The following is an 18,307-nucleotide window of genomic DNA, read 5'->3' as shown; positions in this document are numbered from 1 at the left end:
GAGTTCCAGGTTCCTAGCGTGCCTGGCCAGCATTCACTGCTCTGAGTTGTACAGTCCCCCAAGTTCTAGGGCTCCTGGGAGGCCAAGCAATGGTGGCACTGCCTTACTTGCATGACTGTGCTGTATTCTTTGCCCCCTGGATCAGGTGCTTCACCAGCAGTCTTAGCCCTCAGAACAGCCAATGAAGCACTGTTCCTGGTCACACTAGATCTTCATCTGTAGTCCAACTTTGGGCACTGGGGATGCTCAAAGAGTTGTCGTTATGCTGGGGCAACAGGTGGGACCCATGGTGTATGATCCCTCATCTCTGAAGTAGGTGTTACTATTATCTTTGAAAGCCTGCTCCGTGAACATCCTTGCTGTTAGTACTTCAGAAGTGGCCCCTGTCCACACAGACTTTATTGTTGGGCAGGGGGGAAGAAAGGTCCTTGGCACTGATCGGGGTGGAGGTTGGAGAGCGCGGGGCTCAGCTTTCGCTGGGCAGGGTGGGCACGCTGGCCAGGGCAGGCAGCAGCCGAGTGTATATGTCGATCCCGCGGAGGAACATGGCCTCGTGCAGCCGTTCATTGTGGTCGTGGAGCAGCACGGGTGTGTGGTTCATGGGTGAGAAGCCCAGAGCTGGGACCCCCACCTGCAGGGGGCAACAGGAGCCGTTAGGGGGAAGGCCAGCACCCAGGACCATTCCACTGCCCACCCTACTGCAAGCAGCTCACCGCGCGAAGATAGCGGCTGTCTGTGGCAGCGGGGAAGATCTCCGGCTCCAGGGTGAGGTTCCTGTAGAGGGAAGAACCTGGTGAATGAATGTGGAAGCAGAGAGGGGAGAGGGCAAGGGAAGGGTTGAAGGAGCAAAGGAAGGTGGGAGGGAGGGAAGGGGAGAGGGGGGCTGGCCGGTGTGCTCACATGTCCTTGCAGACCCCACTAAAAGCTGCCCACCAGGGGTCTGAATCATCAGTAGATGTCACTCGGGGCTCTGTCCATTTCTGTGGGGAGAAGGATGGCAGGATCAGGACAAGGCCTGGCATCTTGCCCTATTCTTCACAGGGTAGGCTGTGCCTGGCACGGGGCACACACCCACCTACCCAGACATCCAGCTGGCCAGTCCAGCAACAGGCCCTCTTTCAGTCTCTCAAAGGTCACAGGTCTGGGACCTTCTGTGCCCTCCACTTCCTGTCCATCCTCAGATCATTCCTAAGTGCCCCTTCCTCAAGATGGCACTCCCAGACCCCTCAGACTGGTCAAATACTCCAGTTACAGATTCACAGTTATGAGGTCCCACCCTTTCCTGGACCACATGTGTTCACACTTACATAAAAGTAATACATAATTTTTTGATTCATGTCTATTCCTCCCTTCATTGTGTAAAGACTATGAGGGCAAAAACTTGTCTAATTTCACTCCCTAGTATTCCCCAGCACCCAACAGTGGCCTACACAACTAACACTTGTTGGTGAACAAAACATGTCTCTCACAGCTAAAGCCAGGATGTATGCAGGCACACCAAACGTACACTCCTGCAGTGATACATGCAGCAAGCCCAGCCTCCCCAGCTCCTACAACTCCCCTGTTGTAGGTTCCCCAGTCCACACCTGAGCAAACTCGAAGGTGACCCCTTCGCCAGCTGCCTGGCACCAGCCCTGCAGCTGCTCCTCGAAAGCCTGTGAGAAGGGAGATGAGCTGACCCCTCAGGCTCTCCCTGAGCCTCTAGGACAGGGCTGAGGACCCAGGCTCCCTCCTCCAAACCCAGGTGGAGATGGCACCTTCAGGTCCACATCTGGTGCCACGCGGAAGTCAAAGCTGGCGCTCATAGTGGCAGGTACCACATTATAGGCTACACCACCCTCTAGCTTAGTCAGGTTCACGGAGGTTACGGCCCCCTGCTTCAGCTGAGGGTCTGACTGCAGCCTGTGGGCGGGGGCAGGGGCAGCAGCAGCAAGGGGGAAGAACAGATAAAAAGGGGGCTCAGCCCCCCTCCTCTCCTGCGTAGCCTCCCAGAGCCCCGTGCCCTTTCCCAGGCTGCCTCACCTCTGCCTCTCCTTCTCCCGAAAAGCCAGGATAGAGCTCACAACCTTGTGCTAGGAGAGTGAGGTTAGATGTGAGAGTGGCCCCAGGACAGCCTCGGGAACTCCCAAACTCCCTCCCCGTATGCCACACACCAGCTTCTCTGCTGCCGTGTCCTCAATGAATCGTGAGCCGTGGCCTGGCTTCCCAGTGCTTGTGACCTGCACCCCTGAGAGACGCAGGGGGAAGGGGTGTCTTCAGTATGGGAGAGGCTGGAAAAGCAACCAGCCCTGGGATGGGCCCGGGGTCTTCCCCTCATTCCAGGCTCCTCTGCCAGGTCTCTGCCCGCCTCAGAATGCACAGTGTAGAGCTGGTTTCTGCCCATGGTTAGGGCCTCCTTTCAGAAGCTCAGGAAAGAGATGCCCAGGTAGGAAGGGGCTGGGAGGCAAAGGCCCTGGGTTCAAGGCCTACTCAGGCCCCAACTTGCTGTGGAACCCTTGGCGGGCCCCTGCCCCTTCTGGCCCAGTCTCCCATCTGCACAGTGACCCCCAACGTCCAAGTGCATACTCACACCAGGGGCTCCGCTCACTGTAAAAGACAGTGAAGGCGTCAGTGGGGTTGGCCAGGCCTGAGGAGGAAAAGGTTGGCCAGGCCTGAGAGGGTGGAGCGGCCCAGCCCCCACTAGCAGCCTCCCTATCCCCTGCTGGCCAGTCAGTGTCCTGCCACCCTGCTCACCCTCATCCAGGGCGAAGCCAGCCCTCAGGGCCTGGAACTCGGGCCGCTTCACAAACAGCTCCATGCCTTGGTGACCCCCAATCTCCTCATCTGTAAAAGAAGCAGGAATGTGAGATAGGGGGTGCCCCAACACTCTCCCCACCCCTGAAGGTGCCCCTCCTCGAGTCACTCCTACCTGGCACAAAGGTCATGTGGATGGTTCTGGGGAAATGGTGGCCCTCAACCTTCAGCCTCCTCACAGCCTCCAGGTACCTGAGGGGCAGTAAGAGGGTGTAAGCCAGGTGCTGGGGGGGAGCCATCAGAGCAGGCAGGCTGCAGCCTTGGGCCGTGCTCTGCCACGGCCTAGCAGGTGACTCCAGAAAGTCTCTGTCCCTGTCTCCCCATCCATGCAATGGTCATGGCGGGAATTCCCGCCCAAGGTAAGGGGTCAAGATGTTCCTTGGCCTTGATGTTCTCCAATCACACCTGGGTCCTGGGTCAATCCAACGGGCCAGTGGGGAAACTGGGAATGAAGGACACTCACTGGATGCTGACACACTTCATGTCCTGGGCGCCCCTGCCATAGATGTAGCCGTCAGCATCCTTGAAGGCTTCAAAGGGGTCATGACTCCAATGTTCCTGGGGGCAGGGCAGGAAGAGGGACCCAAGCACCAAATGTAGTCGTTAATCCACTCTGCTCAACTGTGGCCCTGCCCAGGGAGCAGGTGCCCTAGGAGCCCACGTAGGGCTGAAGAGGGCAGCTGACAGCCATCCCTCATCTCTGCCTCCCACCACCAACCCTGCCTCTGGCATACCCCACCCCTGGCATGGAATGGCTACTGGGCAGAGGTTGCTTGATTGAGTGGAGTAATGCTCTATGAGGTCGAATCAGTGCCAGGACCAGCATCGTGGGATCCCTGCAGTCGAATGGGGGATCTGTACCATCTTTGTCCCCAAGGGTGTTCCACTCCCTACACCCCCCGCACCTTGAAGACAGGCACCACATCGGTGTGGGAGTTGAGCAAGAGGGAAGAGAGTCTGGGGTTGGTGCCTGGCCAGGTCAGCACAGTCACCACACGGCCAGGTGCCACCTGGAGAGGGCCAGGAGGAGGGGTCGTCAGTGCACGGTGAGGAGCTGCCCCAGGCCCACCTCCCCTACCCATGCTGGGCCACAGGCTCACCTCCACTTTCTGACAGCCCAGGCCCAGTTGGCAGGCTCTCTCCTCAAGGAAGGCCACGGCAGCCCCTGGGAACACAGACAGCCTTGCTGCTGCTTCTGCCTCCCCACACCTCCCACGGGCCCAGGCAGAGATGGGGGTACATCCAGAGAAGGGAGCAGACCCCTGCCTCAACACAATTCCACATCCGTCAGAGACATCTGCATCGCTGTCCCCAAGAAAGAAGACATTTTTGGCCAGTGACCCTTTGTAGAAGGCCAGGTGGGAAGTCCAGAGTGAGAAGCAGGTGTCATTGTTACCTTCCTTAACGATAGGGAAACTGGCGCGGAGACATAAGGCTCACCCACTGTTTCCCAGCTGGTAAATCACAGAGCAGGGATTTGGATTGGACCCCAGTACACAGTTCCCAGCCACCAAGCCTGATTCCCCGAACGTCTGTGGCCTTTGTTCAGCCCCAGTAGGCTTCCGGGGGCCTCTTCTTCCCTTCCCCAACCCCAAGTGCTGGAGAGTAAGGTGAAGTTGTTCCCTATTTAACTACCAGTTGTAACTTTTGGAGCAGCACAGCCTGGAGGGGATGCTGAGCTGTCTGCTGACCTAGGGAACGGCTTAGAGGAATGGAGGCGCCATTTGAGGCAGATTAGGCTCAGCTGAGTGACGGGTTGGCGCCTGGTTTAGAGCACAGTCCCCGCCCCTGATGCCCCACCACAGGTCCTCCTGGAACCTCCGCGTTCTCACCGTAGTCGGGCTCGGGTTGGACGGTGCGGATGCGCAGGTACTGACGGAAGAGCGTCACGGATGGGTGCTCGGCTTCACGACGCTTGCTGGCCATGGCGCTGCCCTGCCGTGGTGAGCTAGGGGCAAAGCGAGTGGCTACCTACCCCTCCCCGCCGCTGGGGCTGGTGGGCTCCATTTACACGCAGTCCCTCCCCAGGGCGGTTCCCCGGCCGCCCCGCAGGGAGAGAATACCTTGTTTCGGAGCCCCCAGTTACAAAGGCCCCATTCTGTTTCAGGCGCTGTGCTGGCCACTTTCAACACATTTCCTTATTTAATCCCCCAAGGAACCCCATGAAGTTCGTGCCTCTGAAAGCCCACATTACAGAGGAAAAAACTAAGACAGATTCAGAGACACCTAGAAAGTAGCTGAGCCACGTTTGAAACCAGACATTGACTCCCCCACCGCCCTCCTCAAAAAAATTCTCCCAGTTGCCCGGATTTCATGTCAGGGAGCCCCAGATCCCTCTACCCCTCTCCACGGCCCCCCACCTCACTCTCTGCTGGTTTTGGGCCCGCGCTCCCCTCTCGGCGTCCGCCCTGGACTGTGGGCGGGACTCCAGGTCCTGCGAGGTCTCCGGATCAGAACTGCCGCGGTCCGCCCACCACGTGGCCGGACCTCGCAGGGCGGGACCGAAGACTGCGAATCAGGGCCGTCCCAATCTCTAAGGCCCAGTGAGCGTGGGCGTCTCCGCCAGCCAGTGGTTCCAGCCTCCGCCACTTACATGAGCCTGGGATTCAGGGGCCCACCCCGGGGCAGCTGCCTCCGCCGCCGGCTCCGCCCTGCAGCCGACAGCGAGATACAGGCTGGCCCCGCCCCCGCAGGCCCCGCCCTTGGCCCTGGGCAGCGGGCCCCACCTCCCGCAACCTCCCGATTGGGCCAGAAGGGAGGAAGGCGGGCACTGACCGGAAACTTCGCAGCTGCCCCCTTGAGCGCCCCCTCGCTCTCAGAGTACAGCTTTGAAAAGTCCTGCTGGGTCTGGCCCCGGCCTGCTCCACCACCCCCTCCCGCGAGTCTTGGACTTCTCCCCTCCTCACGCCTCAGCTCCTCAGGGGCGGCCTCCCTGACTGCCTCAATGCTCCCTGTGTGGAGAGGTTATTGGTTAATATCTGTGAGCTCCAAGATGCTGGTCCATGTACCCGTAGGATTCTGTCCCTGGCAGGGGACAGAACAGACGGACAGCGTGCCAGGAATAAAGGATAAACGAACGGATGGGCGCATGTGTGATCGCACCACTGTGTAGGCAAATCTGTGTATCAGTGGGTGACTGTGTGTATGACAATGTGAGATGGTGGTTGGGTGTGACAGAGGATGGCACGATGAGAGGATGTAATCGTGACGCTGTATGACAGAATGAGAGGTGGGAAACTGCACAAAAGCATACGTGTGGCACCTTCTTGGCTGACCCTGTGCCAGGCTCCCTGGCTCTTCTGCAGCCACTGGAGAAGGAAGATAAAGAGGCACAGGTGTCCCACTGGCCACCCACAGGCTGCACACAGTTGTAGCTGCCCATTTGTGCGTCCGGCTGTCCTTTGTACTCTCAGCCAGTTCTGCCCTCAGTTCCAGGGGCTGAATCAGCTTGGGGAGGGGTGGGGTTGAAGACTTCAACCTCTGGGCACAGAGGAGGCAGGCTGGCAGGGTAGGGTAGGGTCCATCCAACCCTCGTGAGGTTTAAGTCAGACTGCTGACCCACAGATTCCCAGGGGCAAGCAGGCTTGGTGGTTCACCAACAATGCTATTGTTGGGGCCCAGGGCAGGCCATCCCAAAATGTGCCTCAGTGGCATGTTGGTTATTTTGAATTAAAGTCACTTGAGAAATGTCCAATGCAAGAGAGACATTCGACCCTCCTTTCTGTCTCCCTGAAAACAATAAATCTCTATACAAAAGGTACACTCCCTGCATCTGGAGGTAGGACACTCTGGTTTCCGGAGATAGGGAATTCAGGCTGAGAAGCCTGTATAAACAAACCTTGTTAATTCTTTAATTTACTACCCTCAAGCCCACTCTGTTTAGATTCTTTACTAATTCAGCAGCCAAAATATGCTTCTTTGTCCTGTCAAGTCCTCACAAATTTATTCTTTGTCTAAAAAGTATAAAAGCTGCCTGCTCTGGCCACTTCTTAGGTCCCATTTCTACGAGACCTCCTTGCACATGATTAAAATTTCTTTTTCTCCTATTAATCTGTTTTGTGTCAATTTTATTGTTAGTCCAGCCAAGAACTCAAGAGGGGTAGAGGGGGAAATTTCCCTCTTCCCAATACTGTGTTACTTATTAAATCACATTCTCCACTCCACCTTTACAAATCTTGCTCCCTTCGGCCATAGGTCCTCTATTCCTGACTCACTCAACTCAGCCACTAGACCCTGGATTTCCCACCAATCCCAGTGGTCATTCAGCAGTAGTAACATCCCCTCTCCATGACACTCCCACGTCGCCAGCCCAGTATGGCCAAGTGCTCTGCTTAACCAGACTCAATCCTAAAACCACTTTCTGAGCTAGGTGTTACCATCATGCCCATTTTACAGATGAGGAAACTGAGTCAGAGTAGCCACTCAGCAGCCATCTAGTAAGTAGCGCATGTCCTTAGCCTTCCCAGGCTGCTGGAGCAATCCCTCCAGCTCTCAGTCCCAAAGCAGTCCCAGACTTGCCTCCAACTCTAACCCCACCTGCAGTAACGCCAGGAAACAGAACCTGTCACTCCCTAGGCATAACAAAAATGCTTTCTTTTATTGTGCCTCTGAGATGAAATGAGAGGTCCTGACTGGGCCTGGCCCTCTGGCCTCTACCCTCCAACCCCAGGGGCTGCCTCCCTGGTGGAGACTGGTCCAGATCCTCCAAGCTCAGGCCAGGCCTGGGGCCTGGACAGTGGGTGAGCTCAAGGCAGATGGTCAAGGAAGGCAAGAAGGACGAGGTGGAAGTCTTGTGGTTTGTGGAGGTAGCAGGCATGGCCTGCATCGCGCAGCTTCACCACAGAGTGGTTAGGCAGGTGGCGGAGCTGCCGCAGTGACTCCCAAGCCAGGACGCGGTCCAGCTCCCCATACAGGATGAGAGTCGGGGTCTGCAGGGCAAGGCAAGGGGCTGTGATCCTGGGGCCTGATGGGGACTGGCCCTCAAGCCACCTCCTTAGGAAATCTTCCCTATACACCGCATCTCTCCCATCCAGATCAAGGATGGGGCCATGTGTCCTCCAAGTAAGACCTGAGGCCTTTCCCCCTATGACTCGAGCCAGGGACAGGAAGCCAGGACTTTTGGAGACCCTCCTCCCAGTACCTTCACGGCCTGGAACTGTTCTTGGGTGTAGTTCTGGGTGGACGCAGGTGCAATGGGCACGAATCCATGCAGCTGGTGGTGGCCTTGCATCAGGAAGGGCAGCGCATAGCAGCCACTCAGTGAAGGGCTCACCAGCACGACATTCTGCACCTCTAGGTCCTGCAGCACTCGCTCCAACAGCTGTGCCCGCCCTGCCTCTGTGCTTGCCTCCTTCGAAGGTGCCGAGTTCCCAAAACCTGGGAACAGTAGAAGGCACCAGCTGAGGGAGGCTGGGAAGGAGGTCAGGACTTCCTGCCCACCAGAGTGAGGGAAAGAGATGGGGGGCAGTGGCATATAGCATCTGCTACCCCAAACTTCCTAGACGTTATTTTTGTACTGTGATAGGGCTGCTAGAAAACCATCTTTCATTCATCATGTTGGCAAAACTAAAAAGACTGATAATACACAGTGTTAAGGAAGATGTGGACACTTTTGTACATGACTGGAGGGTAAATCCACACAGCATTTTTGGAGGGTAAGATAATATTTGTCAAAAAACTTCAAGTGTGTGTCCTTCGACCCATCAACTGGCCTTGATGGCTACCCTACAGAAATGATTGCCCACATGCTCAAAGAAGCATGTCCAAAGATGCTTCAGCTTCCTTACTTGAGCATTTCAACTGACACTGAAAACTCTAAAGCAGGCTACATGTACAGCCACCAGTCGAGGAGTGGCCAGATAAAACCTGTTCATCCCTCTGATGGCACACACTACGGAGAGGGAGGGTCACAGTGCCTGGCATGACCCATGAGACATGGTAGAGGAGAAGAAAACTAGGCTGCAGATAGATTCACTAAGCTGGCAGGACACCAGTCATGTTTACAGCCCCCACCAAACAACCCTGTATCTCTAGGCATGGAAACGCCCAAAGAGGGCCTGGCACCCTCAAACTGCTTAGAGAAGTGAGAGGGAGAGAAACATGGCATAGGTCTCTGAGGGCATCACTCTTGGTTGATTTTTTAATGACAAGAATAATAGCAAAAATCATTTGTATAGCTGAAAAAACAAAAAGCTACCTAGTTTGTCATAAAAAGGACAGTGAGATCTCCCCATGCAATCGCTTGTGAGGCAGGTCATGTTGCTAACTGCTCTGTGACATGCAACAATCCACACTGTAGTTTTCAAGGTAGAAAATAAAAAACACAGAGCTTTTCGTGTTGACACTTTGTGTTGTGACTTGCCACTGCTTGTTCAGACACTGGGGTCCAGATGCTCCCCAGCCACAACTTAGGGCTTTCCTAACCCTCCAGTTCTCCCCTCTGGCATGCTGTCCCCATGTCCCTGCTGCACGTTACCTCCTTAGACCCAGGGGTGGGGGCTCTCACCTGGGAGGTCAAGGGCCACGGCCCGGTAGCCCCTCTGTGCCAGCAGCTGCAGTGTGCCCAGCTGCTCCCATGTCCGGGAGTTAAAGGCCTTTCCATGGAGCAGCACCACATCCACCCTGTGGGCACACAGGGGAGTGTGTGTTCTGGGGGTTCTTTCTTCCCAGGCTACTCCCACTGCCTTCCCAGGCCCTGAGCACTTTGAGCTGAGCTGGGGGACCCACACAGGGACTCCCCGCGGGCCTAGTTCTTCCACTACACCCTGGGGTCAGCACCCACCTGCGGGCCCGGTGAAGTGGGAGCACCTCGCGGTAAAAAATGGGGGAGCTGCCAGGGGTGAGACCAGCCAGGATTGTGACATTGGGGTCTCCCCAGAGCCAGGAGGTCTGCTCAGGGGGTCCTGGCAGCCCCACATACAGTAGCAGCATGAACAGCAGGCCCAGGCCCAGCAGGGCGACCTGGGACCGGGTCATGGAGGTCTGTACCACAGTCTGGAGGAGGAGAGGAGAGGGAGAAGAGGGTAGGGCTGAGCCCCTGCAAGGTCCCCTGGACCCCATTCTCAAATCCCACCCAGGAGCGCCCAGCAGAGGAAAAGCTCAGCCCTTGCCCTTTCCTCTGCTCCAGGCAAGGATCTGAGGGTTCACACCCAACTACTCCACATGCCAGGGCAAGGGCTCAGATACCCTAAAGCGTGAGGAGCATCTGAGATGTCCTCCTGGCATCAGTGGCCACCATCATCCTTGTGCCAGCTAAAACCACTTCCATTCATCAAGTGCTTATGATAGCCAGGCCCTGTGCTTGGCCCTTCACATGTAACGACTCATGAACCCACACAAAAACACTAGGGAGCAGGTATTATAGGTCTCTTATAGATGAGGAAACTGAAGCTCAGAGAGGTAAATTCTCTTACCCAAAGTGCAGAGTAGCAAGCAGGGGAACTGGGACTTGAGCCCAGGGCTGGGCTCCTAACCACCAGGCCACACTCAGTTTGCCAAGGAGGAAACCAAGGCTGTGAGGTGACAGATGAGCTCGTGGACAGAGTGCTGAGAGTCATCAAAGGTGAAAGACATCAAAGAGTAAAGCGATGTCCCACTGAGGGCATGTTTTGAAATGGTTCTTTTTATCACACTGCATATAATAATGCTAAAATCAGAATGTGTTTTACCACTGATGGGAATATTTAATGCTCTACCCCAGCTGATATTACGTGGGAAGAGAGCTCATGGAGAATATCCTTGATGGAGGAAATGCCTAGGCATGAGGGGGTATGCGGCTAGGGAGAAGCATGGCACATCTAGAAGTGGAAAGGGAGCCGTGGAGGCTGGAGAGACAAATGCCTCCCACCCCCCAGCTTCACGCCAAATGACCTGCTTCATGGACTCCTCTAGTTTGAGTCCTTTGCCAGCCCAGAAAATAGACCTCAGTATCCAGGACCCAGACAGAGCAGTTAGCCCTGCCTTTGAGACTCTGCTCTACCAATTCCTGGCTGTGTGCCTTGTCAGTAAAATGGGGAGGATAACCTGGCAGCTGCCCTCCCAAGACTCCTGTGAGATTTCGGTAATACAGTGGACCTGACCAGGGGCTGTCTTATCATTTCTTGGGTCTAGGGTGAGCAGGCCTGCCTTGTTCCCAGATTCCAGTAAACAGGTCTGTCTTGAGTGTCAGCTGGGCGCTGGCTGGAGTTCAGGGCTGGGGAATCACCTTGGACCCCCCCACCCCCCACCCCTCCCGGAACAAGAAGGCTTGTTTCCCAAGCCCCCACCCCCAGGCTCAAGAGTCAGGTGGTGACTGGGCAGTGGCAGCCCCTCTGGGGCTGGTGGAGGACCAGATGATGAGTGGAGGAAAAGCACGGTCCTCTCTTCTTTCTGACCACGACCAGCCTCGGACGCAAGCCTCCAACGCGCGGCAGCCTAGGTTCCCACCAGGCAGAGCATCCGCGCTGAACCTCTCCTCTGGTGGGCCTGGTGCCCTGGGGCACCTCTCCCGGTAGGGAGGGACGGGACTTCAGCCGTTGCTATGGCAACCCAGGCAGCTGGAGCACTAGACAACAGTACGCTACAGATATGGGGCGAGGGGAGTGAGGCGCTGTACCCGCGTTAGGTCCTTGGCATACGCGTCGACAATGACACACAGGTGTACAGACGTGCACACAAACTCTTGTCCCCAAATGCTTTTCCTTTGTACGAGCTATTCCCTGCACGTACAGGCAGCCTCCTTGCACACGCACGGGCCTCTGCACAATCGATACCTTGAAACACCCTCAAAGTCACGCACACATTCAGCTATCAGGAAGGCAGAGGGACAGGTAGACACACACACGCTTTCAAAACCATATGCAGACCCTCATATTTCAAGCACCCAGTCATACACACAACCCCAGAACTACACACGCACACAAGACATACACAGGCACAGGCAGAAAGACGGACACCCAAACACAGACCCTCAGAAATACACACACAGACACACAGGTAGATATACACCCTTAAAATCACACGCACACAGAAATTCACACAGTAGACATACAGACACAAGCGGGCAGACAGGCTGACATAACCCCCCCAACACAGGCACACAGAAACACCGATACACCACACACACATACACGTACACCCAGACCCCCAAGAACACACGCTGACAAACGCGCGGGCGCGCACACTTGACACACGAACACAAACATACTCGCTGCCCCAGCGCGGGCCCCTCCCAGCAGGACTCTGTCCCAGGGCTCCGGGGGCAAGGGGCGGGGCAAGGATGGCCCGCCCCCGGGCACCCTGCTGGCCTCGCTCCCCGGGGACACTCACCGGGCCGACAGGGATGACCGGGTCTGCCACCGTGGGGCGGGCTCCGCTCAGGTGCAACCAGCGCCAAACAGCCCCTAGACGTTGGCGCTACCTAAGCCTCCGCCTCTCTGCGGGCGGCTGCGAGCCTCCGCGCGCCTGCGCAGTCCGCGGTCTCGGGTCCACGCCTAGTAGCCGAGCTGTAAGGGGCACTGGGGGCGGCACCCCAAAGCACAGAGGTTTGGCGCCCCCGTCCCCCCGTTCCGATTTTCCGGATTGTTTTTGGCCTGAAAGCCGGGAGAGGGACAGTCGACTTCTTCCCACCAGCACGTCTCCACCCTTGCTCAGTCTCCGGTCTGTACAGCAGGGTTAAGGATAAGGGTTGTCTTAAGGACCACAGAGGGTTGTCACCACCACAGAGGCCTGTCTTAAGGACTGAGGGATAGGTCAAGCCTTAGAACAGTGTCTGGCGCGGAAGCCTCGCTGTGTAACTGCCAGATATTAGTATTGTTATGCAGCAGCCCCAGGTCTCCGGCCATCCACTTCCCTGACCCCTGCAAATACACATGCGCTCGAGCACTCGGTCAGGGCCTGGGGTGGCCTCTAGGCTCCTATGTCTCTATATGTCACCTATCCTGGTTGGTGACATGCGACCAACATCTGATCTGTCCCTGGCCTGTGTGGGCAGACCTGGAAAAAGGAGGCTGCACGGAACACCCAGCATTCACTCCTTATTAGCACTCTGTGAGGTAGGCAACATCACAGCCATTCTACAGGCAAGGAAATAGGCTCGGAGGCGTTGGGAAAACGATCAAGGCTGGGCATTGGCAGAGCTTCGCATTCAAACCTGTCGGGCCTCAGCCACATGCCAGACAGACGACTCTGGGTTTGGGCAGCCCAGGCTGGGGATGAGGGGGTGGGGAGGAAGGGGGGAGGGAACAGGAAGGATGAGACCCCAAAGGAACGCTCCTTCTCAAGCCACACCATATGCATGTGGAGCAGGTCGCTGAGGGTCTCGGGGCCGGACCCTGTCCGGTGCTTGGGGCACGTGGGGCCGAGGGGCGTGGGGAAACTGAGACAGCTGTGAGAAGGATGGGTCTAGCAGCACCCGTCGGCCCTGGGACGGCTTGCGGCCACAAGCGGGCGCCCCGGAGCACGGCCCGGCCCACGCCCTCCGGCGGGCCACATCCCTGCTTCCCCGCCCCGGGCCCCAGTCGCCGCCTGCACTCGCCTGCCTCCTATTTGCGAGAGCCCACGCAGCTCCCCAGGTACCTGCCCTGCGCCCCCCAACCCTCTCTTCCTCTCTCCAATTACAACCCACTCCCACCTACCCCAAGTTTCTCCTCTGCCTATCTCGGTTCCCCAGGCCCCCTTCCTCGGGTCTGCCCCCACCCCCTCTGCATGCACCCTACCAGACCCTGCGATCCACAACCGAGGTCCTCGGAGGGGACACAGCGAGCGGTGGCGGCGCCAGTGACCGCGCCCCTGGCCGCGGCGTCAGTGCGTTGGGCCCCAGCGGGCAGCGCGCTGAGCAACTCGCTTCCCTCGCCGGCCGGAACTTCAAAGCCTTTCCCTGCTCAGCGCTCCGGTTTCCGGCTCCGGAAAACAGATTTTTTTACTCTAACCCCTATCCTCTTCGGCCTGCGATGCCAACCTACGACCTATAACAGTGCCTGGAAGAGGAAAATGTTGAAAAGCAAAATAGTCAGCTACTTACTGTTGATTGCTGTTGATCCATTTACTATGCTTACTATGTGCTAGGCACGGGCGAGTGTTTTACATGCCTGGCCTCATTGAATCCTATCAACCACCTAGGAGCTAGTACTATTTTGTATTATCCCCATTCGTAGAAAAGGATAATAACAATGGGAACAATAATTGTAATGGGAGACCCATGTATTAAGTTCTTTCCAAAGGCAGGCACCATCAATTATCAATTCTTTTTTTTTTAACTCATAAATTCTTGAGATAGGCTTTAACATCCCATATTTCAGATGAGGAAACCAAGGCAATTAGGTAGTGGCAGATGCAGAAATAACACCTATGTCTTCCTCACCCCCAAAGCATGTTCCTAGAGTTTTGGGAGCCTCCTTGATGCTCCAGGAGGGACCCCTGCCCTGTCTGTGGCAGCCTCCCTGCTCCACCTGGGCAAGGTGTTCTGTGGCTTCTCATCAGCCTGGCCTTGAACCACAGGTGCTTCACCAGCACAGCAGGAGGTATGGCGGGCGTGGAGCAGCACGAGGGCACCATCCAGGTGCAGGGCCAGAGCCTCTTTTTCCGAGAGGCTCACGCGGGCAGTGGGCAGGCCACCCGCTTCTCCGTGCTGCTGTTGCATGGCATACGCTTCTCCTCCGAGACCTGGCAGAACCTGGGCACGCTGCACAGGCTGGCCCAGGCTGGCTACTGGGCTGTGGCCATTGACCTGCCAGGTAACTCCAGGGAAGGCTTCTGGACAGGGGTTGTGGGAACCTCACTGGGGACCCAGGGCTGGGGGCTGGGGGACTGGGAGGACCTAGCCAGGCTGACTCCTGAGCTAGACAGGGCGCAGTGCACACTACAAGGGCCTTTGAGCTTCTCTAGTCCATCCGGGTGTGGTCTGGACACTGCCCAGCTGCTTCTAACTGTGTTGCCCGGGGCAATGTCTCTGCTTCTGTTTCCTCATCTGTAATGGGAGATAACCACACTCATTCTGGGGTTTGGCTCTAATGAGAATGGAATGAGATTATCCATGTGAGTATGTGGCCAGTACCTAACACATAATAATCGGTGCTCAGTCGATTGGAAGTAAAATATTTTGAAAGAGCCGAAACCACAGGCTCTGTTAGAAGCCCTGAGGAGTAACACTGAGTCCCCTGGCACCTTTGGGGGTGGCTAAGCCCCCAGTCATGATCCCACATACAAAGCCCTAATTTAGGTCCTGAGGGAGGGAGGAGCAGCACAAGACTGCCAGTCATAGCCTCAACTGGCGGGCCCCAGCCCATGGTGCCAAGTGTGAAGGTGGCAGCATGGCCAACCTGCTCCCCTCACTGGCCATGGCTGGTATGGTTTCAGTGCCCAAGGGCGGGCCTCCAGGCTGGGACAGGATTGGTTCTGACAGTAGATTGGGCTGAGCTTCAAGGCCAAGGCCTTGAACTAATCCTTCTGCAGAAGGTAGGGATTGACTAATTGGAGGGGAGGGATGTGTGCAGAGCCAGTCTCTCATCCACTGTCCTGGAGGCATCTACCCTGCCAGCCCTGGGACAGGTGCCTTGAAGCAGTTAACTCAATTTTCACAACAATCTCAAATGGCAAACACTTTTGCTACCTCCTTTTAACAGATGGGGAAACTGAACAGTAGAGTGAGGGCTGAGGGGACTTTCCCAAGCTTACATAATCTATAGTGGACAATTGGGACTTGGATCTGGCCAAGCTGGGCTTCAGAGCCTGATTCTTTGAGGACGCTGTACTGGGGGAGATGGGCACAAACATGGAAGGAAATGCCTTATGCTTGCTACAGATATGACAGACCTAGGTTGCTGTAGGAGTAAGTACAGCATGCAACACTGCCTGTTGCAGGAACCTGGCACAGCGGTTGACCTAGGAGGGCTTCCTGGAGGAAGGGACCCTCTCTCCCCTGTTTTCCTACTCACCACCTTTGTCTCTCACACACCTGAATCCCTGCAGGTCTGGGGCGATCCAAGGAAGCAACAGCCCCTGCCCCTGTTGGGGAGCTGGTCCCCAGCAGCTTTCTGGCAACTGTGGTGGATGCCTTGGATATGGGCCCCCCAGTCGTGATCAGCCCATCGTTGAGTGGCATGTACTCCCTGCCCTTCCTCGTGGCCCCAGGCTCCCAGATCCGGGGCTATGTGCCAGTGGCCCCCATCTGCACTGACAAAATCAATGCTGCCGACTATGCCAGAGTGAAGGTACCCCTATGTGGGAGGCTGAGATGTCCCTGCCAGGAGCAAGGAACAGTCCATCCCTGGGTACTGGGTAACCAAAGGGGTAGCTTCCGGGAGGAGTTGAACCACCAAACTCCGCCCTTTTGGTGTACTAGGCAGAAGATTACTGTGGCAAGCCCTGTGCTAAACTGTGTGTTGGGGCATACACAAATTCATACCTCTCCAAACCATCCCTGCACTGGGCCAACTTGTCTCTCTCTGTCATTTGCACTGACCCCAGGGAGAGACCAAAGTGATGGGGAGGGCTGGAATTGATCTCTAGGAGGCTGGGGCTGGTGGGGCAGGTCCCTGTTGACTCTGCCTCCCTTTGCTTTCTCTAGACCTCGGTTCTTATCGTGTATGGAGACCAGGACCCCATGGGTCAGACCAGCTTTGAGCACCTGAAGCAGCTGCCCAACCACCGGGTGTTAGTCATGGAGGGGGCGGGGCACCCCTGTTACCTTGACAAACCCGAGGAGTGGCATACAGGGCTGCTGGATTTCCTGCAGGAGCTAGCATGAGGCGCAGCCCTGCTGATGGGGGTGGGCCACTTGCCTGCCTTGGGCTCTCTCTCACTCATTCTCTCTCCTTCCCTTCGTGGGCTCCTGCTCATCCTGCACATCCAACAGGTGTGTCTTTCTATCTGAGTTCTTTTAGGGTCTGTCTTTTCCTCTTCTTTCTCTTGCAGTGACAGACTGAAGAGGTGAAATCAAGAGAAAAAAATTCAGGAATCAAGGGACATAATCTGGTGGAGGGTAATCCATTAGATGAGCTTCTCCTATAGGCTTTCCTGCTCGGCTTGCATTCCTTCCTCTGCTCTGCCCAGCCTCCCCCCACCTCCCAGCTCCTCCTTTGGCTGCCCTGCTGGGCACAAACACCCCCTACCTTCACCTCTTAGGCCACAAATACATACATGCCCACATGCATGCATACACATTACAGTCATCTATGTTCCCAAATATGATCCTTCACTTGGGGGCAACCACACAGGTACATGCAACTGTGGGCTGATACGCACACTCTCACAGCAGCTTTGCATTGCATGCACAGGCACACACACACATACTCTGTCCCCACACAAGCACTTGCACAGGCACATGCTGCTCTCCCCAACCATTCAGCACCCCATGGCTGGGAAGGTGGGGACACCATGAGGCCAGCCCTTGCAGGAGACCCTCTACCAAGCTTAGGGTGTGGCCAGCTTTGAACTTCACTCACCCACAGGTTGCAGCTGGCCCCCAGATCAGAAATGCCCACAAAAGGGAAGGGCCATCACTTCGACCCTCAGATCTCCCAGCTTTTCCACTTTCTTCTGGGTGCTCCACAGCTCCCCAGGTTATTAGGCCTGGGTCTTCTCAGCCAAGCTAGTTTCCTGCTCTGAGTTTTGGGGGGTGGGGAGACAGAGATTGGAGGTCTGTGAAATAAAGTGATGCAATTAGACCCCGCAGGCTCTCGCTGTCTCCAGAGCGCCGCCCCTCCCCCGCCCCTTGGGACTGCCACTGCAGGCCCCTCCCCCACCCTGGCGGGACCAGATGGTCCCCCTGCCCTTTGTCCACCGGGCCAGATGGAGGGGAAGGGAGATTGGATTCCCCTCCCCACCCCCACACACCCAGGTGCCAAGAGACTCAGCTGTAGGGGGAGGTGGAGGTCAGTGGGACCAGGCTGAGCCGATTACGGAGGAGAGGGGGAGGTAGATTTGCGCCCCAGGGGGCGCGGTGCGGGAAAGCGAGAGCTTGGGAACCGCCCAGCTCCTCCCCCTACTCTTACCCCTTCCCTAGTCGAGTACTCAACTGCGCCGCGTCCCTCGCGACCCTCGCGACCCTAGCCCAAAAAGGAATTCTGGGGGTAGCTCTGGGAGAATCACGGGGCGGGTGCACAGGGTCACACCGCTCACAGGCGCCTCCTCCAGCTGGTCCGATAACCTGTCCTGGACGGACGAGGGCTTGGCCTCGCGGAAGCTGGGGGTGGCTGAGGGGTGCGGGGCTTGGTGGGCGAGAGCCCCGCGCGGGGATGGATGGCGCAGAAGCGAGGAGCGCCGGGAACCCGACCCGGCGGAGGGTCGAAACTTGAGCTCCGAGGGACCCGAGCCGGAGCGGGGCAGCGCGGGCGCTGGCGGCGGGGCCGAGGCCGAGATGGGGGCGCAGAGGGCTCGGCAGAGTCACCGGGCGGGCGGCCCGGGACGGAAGGACCGGCTGGCCCAGAGCGAAGGGACTGGGAGTGGGGCGCAGGCGCGGGTGGCGCGGGAAGGACCGTGGCTGGGACCGCGCTTCAGGCCGGACCAACCCCCTCGCCCCCCACTCCCGGGGGCTGGA

The 18,307-nt window shown here is 57.0% G+C and overlaps 3 protein-coding genes across 10 annotated transcripts; 1 reads left to right on the top strand and 2 right to left on the bottom strand.

Moving 5' to 3' along the window:
• Positions 1 to 356: 356 nt before the first annotated feature.
• ACY1 (aminoacylase 1) lies at positions 357 to 12,223 on the bottom strand. 6 transcript variants are annotated; one of them, XM_067754626.1, is made up of 15 exons: positions 12,100 to 12,223; positions 4,626 to 4,741; positions 3,894 to 3,958; positions 3,699 to 3,803; positions 3,257 to 3,351; positions 2,909 to 2,985; positions 2,734 to 2,823; positions 2,570 to 2,626; positions 2,154 to 2,227; positions 2,023 to 2,072; positions 1,758 to 1,902; positions 1,587 to 1,655; positions 901 to 980; positions 714 to 774; positions 357 to 631 (listed from the first exon to the last, which is right to left on the bottom strand). In XM_067754626.1, exons 2-15 carry the CDS (start codon positions 4,717 to 4,719, stop codon positions 467 to 469), a joined length of 1,227 nt encoding a protein of 408 aa, XP_067610727.1. In that variant the 5' UTR covers positions 4,720 to 4,741; positions 12,100 to 12,223; the 3' UTR covers positions 357 to 466. The 6 variants fall into 6 exon arrangements, with proteins under 6 accessions (XP_067610727.1, XP_067610726.1, XP_067610728.1 ...); XM_067754625.1 differs by lacking the exon at positions 12,100 to 12,223 and adding an exon at positions 7,934 to 8,074; XM_067754627.1 differs by lacking the exon at positions 12,100 to 12,223 and adding an exon at positions 5,154 to 7,215.
• On the bottom strand, positions 7,372 to 12,240 carry ABHD14A (abhydrolase domain containing 14A). Of its 2 annotated transcripts, XM_067754645.1 has the most exons (5): positions 12,100 to 12,240; positions 9,575 to 9,786; positions 9,299 to 9,414; positions 7,934 to 8,169; positions 7,372 to 7,721 (listed from the first exon to the last, which is right to left on the bottom strand). In XM_067754645.1, the coding sequence occupies exons 2-5, from the start codon at positions 9,766 to 9,768 to the stop codon at positions 7,539 to 7,541; spliced, it is 729 nt and encodes a 242-aa protein (XP_067610746.1). In that variant the 5' UTR covers positions 9,769 to 9,786; positions 12,100 to 12,240; the 3' UTR covers positions 7,372 to 7,538. The 2 variants fall into 2 exon arrangements, with proteins under 2 accessions (XP_067610746.1, XP_067610745.1); XM_067754644.1 differs by lacking the exon at positions 12,100 to 12,240 and having other exon boundaries at positions 9,575 to 11,019.
• A 749-nt stretch (positions 12,241 to 12,989) lies between these two features.
• On the top strand, positions 12,990 to 17,435 carry ABHD14B (abhydrolase domain containing 14B). Of its 2 annotated transcripts, XM_067754643.1 has the most exons (4): positions 13,005 to 13,343; positions 14,269 to 14,504; positions 15,739 to 15,980; positions 16,337 to 17,435. In XM_067754643.1, exons 1-4 carry the CDS (start codon positions 13,063 to 13,065, stop codon positions 16,514 to 16,516), a joined length of 939 nt encoding a protein of 312 aa, XP_067610744.1. In that variant the 5' UTR covers positions 13,005 to 13,062; the 3' UTR covers positions 16,517 to 17,435. The 2 variants fall into 2 exon arrangements, with proteins under 2 accessions (XP_067610742.1, XP_067610744.1); XM_067754641.1 differs by lacking the exon at positions 16,337 to 17,435 and having other exon boundaries at positions 12,990 to 13,343; positions 15,739 to 16,330.
• The last annotated feature ends 872 nt before the right edge of the window (positions 17,436 to 18,307 follow it).

The sequence above is a fragment of the Pseudorca crassidens genome, chromosome 10 (assembly GCF_039906515.1).
Source record: "Pseudorca crassidens isolate mPseCra1 chromosome 10, mPseCra1.hap1, whole genome shotgun sequence".
NCBI lineage: Eukaryota > Metazoa > Chordata > Mammalia > Artiodactyla > Delphinidae > Pseudorca > Pseudorca crassidens.
The sequence above is the reverse complement of the archived record's forward strand: the minus strand, read 5'-3'. Positions and strand labels throughout refer to the sequence as shown.